The sequence below is a fragment of the Cebus imitator genome, unplaced genomic scaffold (assembly GCF_001604975.1).
Source record: "Cebus imitator isolate Cc_AM_T3 unplaced genomic scaffold, Cebus_imitator-1.0 Scaffold335, whole genome shotgun sequence".
Taxonomy (NCBI): Eukaryota; Metazoa; Chordata; class Mammalia; order Primates; family Cebidae; genus Cebus; species Cebus imitator.
In genome coordinates this window covers 1,330,645-1,341,900 of record NW_016107650.1, presented here as the reverse complement: position 1 = coordinate 1,341,900, position 11,256 = coordinate 1,330,645, and the positions used below count along the sequence as shown (strand labels likewise).

Here is an 11,256-nt window from a genome sequence, read left to right as displayed (position 1 = left end):
GTAAGATGTCTGTAGAGCGAGCGCTGGGGAGGCAGGGGTAAGATGTCTGTAGAGCGAGCGCTGGGGAGGCAGGGGTAAGATGTCTGTAGAGTGAGTGCTGGGGAGGCAGGGGTAAGATGTCTGTAGAGTGAGCGCTGGGGCTGGCCTCACAGAATTCTGTCCAGCCAAATAGAACAAACAGCGAGTGTCCCACTGCACACCAGGAAAATCTTATTCTGGGCTCACAGTCTCTGTAAGATGTGAGGCAGGTTTCAGAACCCTTATCAGCAATCTCCAGAATGGATGTGTATGTCTGTCCATCATCGCTTAAGTGAAACTTAGTACTGCACAGGGTCCAACGTCTCTTTCAATGTTATGAATGTGATGTGGAATACCAACATATTTCCCATCTTAGGGACTCATTACAGGCTTCCCTAATGATGGTGCAAGAATATTTCCTACAGAAATAGGCATTTTAAAAATGATCTGATAAGACCAGCTTTTCTCTGACCCCTTGGGTCTTTCCTTAGGTATATTGTCAGGTTCAAGTTCTTACTCAAGTCCATTTTTCAAGGCCCTGTAGACTTCTTCCACCCTTTTGGGCTGAGGCTCTTTCGGGGGATTGTTGTTTTTGTGGCCTAAATTGTGCATTTTCTTCAGTTTGGCCTGAGGCTTCTTGAGAGCGGAGGAATTTTCAATGAAGGAGTTACACCTATGGAAAGAAAAAAAGAACAGAAGAAATTGTGAGGACTGGGCATCCAAAAGGATTTGGCCAAAGAACAATGTCTTTTATTATTTATTTATTTGTCTTAGAGACAAAGTCTTCCTCTGTCATCCAAGCTGGAATGTGGTGGTGTGATCATAGCTCACTGCGGCCTTGAACTCCTGGGCTCATGAGCTCAAGTGATCCTCAGCCTCCCAAGTAGCATGCACCACCGCACCTAGCTAAATAGTTTGTTGTTGTTGTTTTTGTTTTTAAAAAGAGGGGGTCTCACTTTGGTGCACAGGGTGATATGCAGTGGTGTGGTCATAGCTCACTGCAGCCTTGACCTCCTGGGCTCAAGTGATCCTCCTGCCTCAGTCTCCCAAGGAATTGGGACCACAGGCATGCACCACCACACCCGGCTAATTTTTTTTTTCTTCGTAGATACAGGGTCTGGCTTCAAGCAGTCCTCCTGCTGTGACCTCTCAAAGTCCTGGAATAATTCTTCTAAACTTTGTAGAAGTTTAGAAGACTTTCCCAAATTGCTGGCATTGCAGGGTTTTGCTATGTTGCCCAAGCTGGTCTTGACCTTTTGGCTTCAATCATTCCTCCAGCCTAAGACTCTCAAAGTGCTGGGATTACAGGCATGAGCTACTGCGCCTGTCCAAGAAATGTCTTTGTAATCATCTTGCGTTCACATTAGTGTTCTTTGCAGAAGGTAATATTCCCAGATAGGAGCCATCCTGCATTTGGTTTCTTAGTATTAGATTTGTTAACTGCTGAAACCTGAAAGCTTTGTTGGGCAGAGGCTACCTAGAGTCAAAGTCTGGCTTCAGGGAATCTGTATTCCAAGTGAAAATACATTGCGTCTCTAAAACCGCATAGGAAGCTAAGGGCAAAGAGTTCCAGGTGGACATAACGAACAGGCAGAAGGATATCGTCCAACTAAAAACATACACGCACTGTGCAATTTTAGGTACGAGTGTCTATGAAATTCACCTAGGAGGTGAATAAATCCTTTTTGATAAGGGACCATAGCATGACAAAGAGCTAATTCTCTATGACATTAAAATACATGTAGCTTCTTTTTAGCTTGCTTTTTATGACATAAATTACTGATTAAGTTTAACTTACAAAAATTCATCTCTAGTAGTGCCAGGAATACAGTTTGCAGCAGTAAGTTGAATATCTGAGAACTGAAAACCAGAATACTCATCTGATTAGGAGCTGCAGAGGCTAGGGCACTCACGACCTCCGAGGCTGCAGGTACCACTGCACCCCTCCCAGGTTAGTTATGAGTTATGCTCTCTGCCATCACCATGTGCCTGAGTGGGACAGCACAGATCAAAGCACACAGGGCTCCTCAGAGGGCAGAGACCTTTGTGATAACAGAAACACTGAAGATAAACCTGATCACATGTTGCTTCTTCACTATCTGTTCTTTCTTGCTGGAGTTCCCCTAAGTCCTGTTTCAGATGAGAGGAGGCTGAGGAAACTAGAAAGACTAACTTTGGGTACTCCTGTCTGAATGATCTCCTCCCCAGTCAGTCTGCAGAGGCATAGTCATTATCCAGTGCGTGACTTCATGGCAGACATCGTCTCCAAAGTCCGAATGCAATGGGAAATATGCTTCAAAACCGGTAGAAGTAGGGGTAGTGAGAGGTCTATGCGTGTATCATTAGTTTCTCCTAAATCCTCAGCCATCATCCTTGCAGGAAGAATTCTAAATGAGAGAAAATAACCTGTACCACTTAACTTTTGGTACATCCTTTCCACGCAAAAGAGATTAAAATTGTATATGTGTGTCTGTGTGTGTGTGTTGTGATGGGGCCTTAAGTACGCAGACCCTCTTCACAACATCAAAGTTCTCTTCCTTGGCAAGCTGCATCCGGGAACAGAACCACACAGTACTTGCCTGGATCGCCTTTCCTGAAGGCCGCTGAAACCCGCGAAGGACTGGCTTCTAATGATCCCATTGGGCCCTCCAGGCGAAAAAGACTGGGATCCTACTAACATGATTTCCGGGAGCCTGGTCGGTAGTCCTAGAAGACAGTGGAAAGATCAAGACAACTTACAGGCAGGTTCAGATAGAAGATGCACTAAGCTCGTCAATGATAAAGGCTGTAAAGTGAGCCATGAAACCGTCAGGTGTTTATGAGGTTCTTTATTACGGAGTGTCCTGAAGACCAAGAGTTCAACTCCCAAATGAATAAAAATGATACCCATCTACCTAGACGAAAATGAATACAAATTACACAAAATTATCCATCACTTTAGGTTTTCTTCCAAAGTTTTTTTTTAAAACAAGGTTCAGCCACACCCTCAAAAACATGAAAACTGTTGCAACATTTACTGCCATTCTACAACAATAAAAACACACAAATAGGCCAAGTGAAAGCTTCAGATAAGTCCTGCATCGAACTGAAAACACAGTCAAGTCTTAAGGCAGAATTCTACACCTCAGAGTCATAAGGCTAAAACACTGGGTTTCTTTAGAGATGAACTTACTTACACTAGTTCTCCCTTTCTATCCTTACGAATATTTTGAAAGCTAAGATTGTGCCACTACTGTGACAGTGCAAAATAAGCATGGGAAAGGGAACACTCACAAAATAAGTGATAATCTAGGTTAGATAAGAACACGGGGTGGGGGTGGAAGGTAGGAAAATACAGCAGAAAGCGCACAACCTGTACTTCAGTCATTTGCTCGGCTTTTGTGCGGACTTAACCACAACAGACCAAGAAGCACTGTCAAAACACAGCTTTAGCTGAGCAGAAGCTGAGGGCTAGTTCCCCCTAATGATGACTCTGGAACTGTTAGGTAATTCTATTCCTTTTAGATCAGGAGGAGTCAAAGCACATACCATTGTCTTGGCAGGTGACTTCAGTCCAGAGAGGGCAACAGGCTAGCAGGATAAAGGGAAATAGTTCCTGCCCAGATGGAAGACTCCAGAGGGGGCAGACACCAAATTGATGCTCTTGCAGAGCATCAACAATTGCCCTTTAAAAACTTAATGAAAAAGAAAGAAAAGCTAAAAAACTACAGCAGCAGAACTCTCTGGTAGAACATCCAGATGTAATGGAAAGACCAATTTCACTAGACCTTCCTCAAAGCTATGCAAAGCAGTTCAGCAAGAAAGGCAGTTTGAACGAGTTACTTCCCAGACAGAGAAGGGCAAACAGCCCCCTCCCCCATGCTGCTGCAGGATTTTCAATCTCCCCCACTCCCTCCAGAAGAGAGCAGCCCTGGGGTTTGTATGCATTCTTGCAATGCTCAGGTGCTGACTCCCTTGGCCATAGGTCTGGCAATCGGCTTGCTCTTTATCTGGGTGAGATGCAAATCCCACACTAGCTCGGGAGGAGAAGCTTTTGTTTTAGGGCATTCTCCAGCATTTATAAGTAATGAAGAAGTACGTATGAGCAGTGAAAGTAATATGTCGGGCACAAATGGTTAGACAAAATGCAGGTGCAGATAAGGTGCTTTCTGGTTACCTCTCACCACCCTCAGGCTCAAAAAACTCCTAATTACTTTAAATCCTTAATGAGGTCCTCCTCTGTGCTCTCTGCTGGTCACTAAGAAATCTGTTTGCACTTCCCTAAGGGGACCTTTCTTAGGTTCATAAAGCATGCCTGTGGTATCACTGTGTGCCATGCAAGCTTCTAATAAACTACAGTGCTTTCTTGATATTTATGTTCTTTCTCTACTGAGTTTGACAACCAAGCAAGCACCCACCTTAAAGTCTCAATTGGGCAAATTTTGCTAGTATTGTATATTGTTTTATAAATTATTGTTCAATAGATCTATTGGATCACAGACACTCTTTGATCAAAGGAAAAAACTTAGGGTATTTGAAATATTTAACTATCATTTCTCATACCTGCTAGAAATTATATTTTTCAAGCCAATTGTCCCCCCTTAGCCATTGCATCACTGCAGTTTAAACTACTGACGCCTGCCTCCTATCCCCAGGCACGGTTTAATTAATATGGGTATCACCTGGGTATGGGGAGGTGTTTAAAGTCCCCAGGTGATTCTGATGTTCATCAACTTTGGGCACCACTGACTTAGGAGAAATTTTGATTGAACAATCAGTTGCACTAGTAATAGGCAGAAAAGAAGAGAAAAGAAAAAAAAAAGACCAACTTCATTGCAAATTTAAGACTTCTGTTAAAATAATCTGCTACAATTAATCAACTCCAACTCTTTCATTAAATGAATTAAACGCTGCAGAATAAATCATATGTACCAGATTGTAAAATAATTTTCCTTCTTCCTCATTTTCTGTAACAGGTAAACAAGGTTCTCACAATCAGAACAAATGTCTGTCCAGGATCCTAAGATTGTCAAATACTTTGGGAGGGGGACTAATGCTCAGAAACTTTGCATTAAATTTATGGCCAGGAGCGGTGGCTCAGGCCTGTAATCCCAGCACTTTGGGAGGCCAAGGTGGGTGGGTCACCTGGGGTCAGCAGTTCAAGACCAGCCTAACCAACACAGTGAAACCAGTCTCTACTAAAAATACAAAAACTAGCTGGGCGTGGTCCTGGCACCTGTAATCCCAGCTACTCGGGAGGCTGAGGCAGGAGAATCTCTTGAACCTGGGAGGTGGAGGTTGCAGTGAGCTGAGACCGAGCTACTGCACTCCAGTCTGGACGAAAGAGTGAGACTCTGTCTCAAAAAAAAATTTCTTTTGAGAAACTGTTCATTAAATGTGCATATGGAACTGATGGCCACTAAGAATGTGACTGGGTGAGCAGTTTTGTTTTGTTTTGGCTTTGTAGTCTTAGAAATGATCATTATCTATCAGGAAAGAATTTGGCCCAGAGCTGGTTTAGGCTGGTATCTCTCTATCCCGCCATCAATTCCCCTAAAAGGTGACATGTGGCCTAAGGAAAGTCATAAAACAAGCATGCACACACACAAGTCTGGCTCCGGAAGAAATAAAAGGAGGAGGTTGGGGCAGGGTAGAGTAGAGGTGTCAGGGAGGAAAGTACACAAAACACGCCCAGCCCCAGCCGTCCCAAGTCTGATGGAAGCGTGGTAGCTCTTCGCTGCTGTTCTTCCCACTTCCCCAGCTCTTCTCCATCGCAACTGATCCTACACCTCTTCGTTATCATCTGTCATTCTTGTGACCGCCCCACTCCTACCTCTTAGCTCCTTATATCTTTAGGCTGTTCCCTGGCTCCCTAGAAGTCCCAAAGACCTGGTCTCTCCCCAGCTTTCAGCAAATCTACCTCTAAAATTTTCACACACTTGATCTTAGCCAAAAGGCCGAGAAGCGATTAAAATTTTCAAGTTTTAAGGAATTAATTGCCCCTGCCATAGTAATCTGCATTTATGAACCAAAAGCCCTAACCTAAAGAAAACGCTACAGTAGAATTGCAGTATCACTGCTGGTAGGGATGTAAAGTGGAACTAAAACTTTGGAGAACAATTTGGCAGTATCTGTTTAAAATGCAAAACATACCAATCCCTTAACAGGGCGCTTCTTTGATAGCTCCTCTAGGGAAATACTCAAATGCATGAAGAGGCATATACAGTGTTAATAGGAACGGAAAATAGGAAATGATATAAATGGTCATTACAGGACCAGTTAACACTTAAAACTATAGGATAGAACATTATGTAGCAGTTAAAAACAACACAGCCGCATAGATCCTCAGGATAAACTGCAGAATGAAACAGAGTATGATAGCAAGAATGCTAAAAACAAACTCTATTAAACCATGAACACAAATCGAAAAGTTCTGAAAGTATACACAGTCTGTAGAGAGGTGGGATTTGATGGTAGTTAGAAACATTTTAATTTTTTCTGTATTGTATTTTTATACAGAAAATGTATGTGTGTATTCATATAATGTAAAATTATTTTGAAATTGCAGACATTTGGAGTTGCCTCAAAATGTAAGCGGAGACAGCTTATAAACGGGATCGTATAAGATAACTCTGTTGGGTAATAATTGTATTTATATAATTGTTTATATTTATCAGCCTTGCAGAGGGGAAATATGATTGCCAAGAAATATTGTATTAGGCTTTATACATTCTGATTACCTCAGAACTATTCAGATTTCCTGATAAAGTCACTATGAGTTCTGAGCTACGTAACAAGTTCATTATTTTTGTCTGCAAAACATTTAGAGCTGGGATTAGACTCCTGGTGACATGCACTATGCTTGATATATACTGATACATACCCAGTATATACTCTAGGTTCACTGGTTCACCAGATGCCATATCTATTAAGCAAGAAATCCCACATAAAACAACAAACTCATCTCTGGACGTTGCTCATGGAACTGTTGGGGCTTTGAAAGATGTTTCCAGTCTCTAAGTTATTGACGTCTCACCCGTCTTTTGGAAAATTCCACCATAACTTTCATTTTTGTGCGTTAAATCCCAGAAAGGATTCAAATCCTAGACAAACAGTGAGGCTGCTATGGTGTGCTCCTCACTTGGCTTTGTTGCAGGAGGCCCTGGCTGTCATACCAGGTGGCCACCCCCATGCCCTGCCATTCCTATAACCAATGGGAACAACACAACAGGGTCTTTCTGGAAGGAATCCCAAGCACCTTAACTAAGAATGGAACAAATCCTACCATTCTGAGCTGAGCCTCTAGGCACAGAACCCTGAAAGCCACAGCTGTTTCTCTTCCTGATTTCTTCATACAATGAAAATCACTGCCTTCTGAGTGTGCAGTGCTAAGTTCCAATTAAACATATATTTGGGTCTTTTAAAATTATAATGAGTATAAGATTTTTACATGTTCTTGTATGAACACTGTGATGCAGGTGCACTGAGCTTTGGTGGATGCTATGCACACCTTGTGTCTGTTTAAATTAGAAGGTAGCTCATCAAATCGGCAGGTGGTTTTTGGACAAGAACACTGAATCTGAAGATAGAAGGGGGCTGAGGCAGATAAAAAGAGATCAAGGGATTTCCCCTCACCCATCAGGTCTCAGATTCTGATTGGACCAGAAATAAAGGGTGGAATATGATTGCAATGCAGAGGGGAAAATGTGCAGCTCCTTGGAGAACTTGGAGATAACCTGACTCTTAAGAATAAAGCACAGGAATCAATCTTGGAGGGCTGCTTGGAGGATGGGTGATGAAGGACATCTGTCATGTAGCAGGCCTATGCAGCAGGACCTAAAACGCAGCTTATGGGGGTGCCACCAGTCAAAGTAGTAAAAGTGGTAGGAAGATGTTTGGAACGTCCAGTCTAGGTGACGGTTTTACTTCTCCCTATGTGTTTATGAACTGGCATTCTGGCTTATGTTTTCATGTGAGTTTGATTAGCTTGAATTAGCATGCCTCTCCCTTCAAATTTCAACAATTTCGCTAGGAGATGGGTAAGGCTAGGTATGCTAAAGAATCCTGATCACCAGGCCGCTGGCCGACCTCCTTTCAACACCTGCCAGGTGTGAATCTCCATACTCACTAGTTCACAGCAGAAGTGCTGGAGGCATTGGTTAACCTGTAAGGCAGCTGGGCAAATTGACTAGTCAGGTAGAAGGAATGCTAATATTAATTGTTAGAGGTAAAAATACTGAGACTTATTAAAGGGAACATGATTCAGCAGGTTATTTTTAGTTTTTACAAGCACAAAAGTACTCTCCTGTATTAGGAAAATACATTTCTACCTTTCGGTAGAAAGAAGGCAGTACAGGGAGAAGAAGAGAAGAACCACACCATTTATACCCTCCAAAGACAACCACCAGGGGAATTTTCTCCAGCTCTTCCCTTCTCATACAAAGCATAATAATTTGAGCATACTGCATGCAAAATTTTATATCCTGCTTTTTCTATCGGGTTCTTTTTTTAGAGCTATGCCGAGGGGGCTATAAATTAGCTTTTTAACAAAGCTATCTTTAAAAGGATACTCAAGTCTACCCCATATTCCATGTGCTCCTTTGAATACTAAGAGGAAAACTAACCAGTCCACATTATATGTGCCTTTTATTTCTGATTTTTCAGATAGGGTAGTTTGGCTAGAGGCAAAAGAAAACCCCTGCACGGATGAGACCAGGGCTTTTCTGTGGGGAGCAAGAGAGCACGGGGTCGTTTGTGCATGCTTGAGATGCAGGACATCCAGTATCATGAAATTAAAACAACAGAAATACAATAGTTAGATGCTACTGCCTTAACCCGTGCAGTGTTTTCCTTTTAAAACAGTTTCACCAAATCTTCTATCGAATTAAGAATACAAAGAGGCAGTTCTGAGAGAGCCTTACTGATGATAGAAAATATGAGAGACGTCTGTGATTTCTGAACGACATGAGTAAGGGTATCTCAGTTCTCACCACGGCATTTCTCATGGGGGCCAAGCGTTAACTTGGAAACCAGTAGTTGTCACAGTTACAAAACTACGCCATCTGCACAAGCTAGGCTGAGATCAACCCCTCTGAGACAACACAGTCAGCCCATAGATCAGTTGGCAGTAGCTGGGGTGACATGCTGGCAAAAGTACAAAGTTCAACAATTCAAGTGTTTGCCTGAGGCCAGGGATGGGAGCCGGCAAGGAAGCAGAGAGAACTTTTGGGGGTGGTGGAAGTATTCTAAAACCGAATCACGGTGATGGCTGCACAAATGTATACATTGACTAAAACGCAAACTGTCCACTTTGGATGAGGAACTTTTATGGTATGTGAATTGTACATCAATAAAGCTGTTTAAAAAATCACTACCAATTTCTAGGAAAAGTCATTCCTTCTGCAAGGGGAAGTGCCAAGAAATCAGGACTTGGAAAAGCTGAATCAGTCAGCAACCAGCTGAGAGTTGCTTTCGTGATTTGATCCTGTCAAAGCGAGGCTTCATAAGACGTAACACCTGGCCCCACTGCACATTCTGCGTCATTTCTTCATTCCCGATTTGGGCTCTTCCTTCCTTTTTCCCCTAACAATGCCATTGTGTTTATGCTCCCCCTCATCGTGGTCAAGAGCAGATGTATCATTGAGTTGTCTGAAAGAGGCATGTGGGCCAGATGTAAATAGCCTGCTACGCGAAATGATCATTTAAGATGAACCCTAAATAGGTGTCTGCTTATTATATGGTTACAAGGTACCTATTACAGAGCAGTTGACTAATCTTTTTTTAAAAGTAAATATATTTATGTCCTTGGCCTTTAAAAAATATGGCTGCTTTAAAATAAATCAAGGCGTGCTAATATTTGCTTCTCAGTTGTCCACGTTGTTTGCTAACCCAGTGATGAATACATGCCTGATACTCTACTTGACCAAGACAAGTGACGCGGACAGATGAAAAGAAAGTACAGCACCGCTCAACATAGGCTCCCTTCTCAGCAAGGGGATGGAAGAACCAAGGCCAGATGCTCTAACTGGCCTCTTGGACAAGTCCTAAACTCAGTGAACCTCAGACTCTGTCAAGAAGTAATTCCTCCCCATTTGAACAGGCGAGCATTGTCAGGGTCAATTGAGATCAAAGTTTCATCCAATCTAACAATCATGAGACTGCCTGGACATCTAGACTGACTTTCCACCATCTCTGTAGATCGCTGGATTTCTGCTTTAAACACAGAGAAAATGAGAAAGTGCATTACAATAGGCAAAGTGCTTGAGAAACCACAAAGATTACTATAATGAATACTTACTTTTAACTCACTTGAAAGAAACTTAATTTTCAGAATCTCTGGAAAGTGATAGGATTTTCTTTCCATGTTTTCTAAGACTCCATGAATCAATACATAATTATTAAGTACCTATTATATGCTCAACACTGGCAGGATGCTATTTGTTGTCCAGGATCCAAAGACAACATAAAACTGAGCTCTGCTTTTAAAAATTTTAACAATTTAATTGAAGAAGATAACATGACTATACATAAAGCAGATTGGAGACAATTTTTGATGTAAGAAATAACAGAGTAAAAATTTAAATGGTACTTATTTCTGTTTTTGTTTTGTGTGTTTTGAGACACAGTTTTGCTGTCCCCTAGGCTGGGGGGCTGGAGTGCAGTGACTCAATCATAGCTCACTGCAGCCTCAATCTCCTGGGCTCAAGTGATCCTCCTGCCTCTGCTTTCCAAGTAGCTGGGACTACTGGCATGTGCCTCCACACCCAGCTAATCTTTTCGATGTTTAGTAAAGACGAGGTGTCGCTGTGCTGGCCAGGCTGGTCTCAAACTCTTGGGCTCAAGTGCTTCTCCTGCCTCTGCCTCCCAAAGTACTGGAATTACAAGTGTGAGCCACTATGCCTGGCCAAAGTCGTACCTATTTCTGATTCTTCCAAGGAAAGCAACGCAGCAGGAATAATAAGAATGTGGAATCCACAGTCAGGCAGATCTGGACTCACTTTGCGTTCTACTTTTGAGCCCAAAGTGAGCCCAGATTTGTCTTTTTGAACTTTTACACATTATTTAACTTCTCTGAATCCCAGTTTTCTCATTTATATGAAAGGATTAACATTTCAGAGGATTTTTGTGAGGTGCAAATGAGATAATAGACATAAGGCCTGGTATGTAGTGGGTGTTTAATAAGCCTAGCTGTTAATAATAATCGAAAATAACAAGGAGTTTTTTCTTTTTCTTTCTTTCTTTTTTTTTTTTTTTGAGACG

General features: G+C 42.2%; 1 protein-coding gene across 12 annotated transcripts in view; it reads right to left on the bottom strand.

Moving 5' to 3' along the window:
* The window catches only part of RIPOR2 (RHO family interacting cell polarization regulator 2), a 234,457-nt gene that overhangs the window by 64,678 nt on the left and 158,523 nt on the right, over positions 1-11,256 (bottom strand). For all 12 annotated transcript variants that reach the window (XR_005196438.1, XR_005196437.1, XM_017505228.2 and 9 more), the window contains exons 2-3: positions 2,598-2,724; positions 536-691 (exon numbers count right to left, since the gene is read on the bottom strand). Coding sequence is in view for 10 of the 12 variants with exons in the window: in XM_017505228.2 (XP_017360717.1) it covers positions 536-691; positions 2,598-2,724 (283 nt within the window). In the remaining 2 variants the exon portion in view is untranslated. The remainder of the gene's footprint in view (positions 1-535; positions 692-2,597; positions 2,725-11,256) is intronic.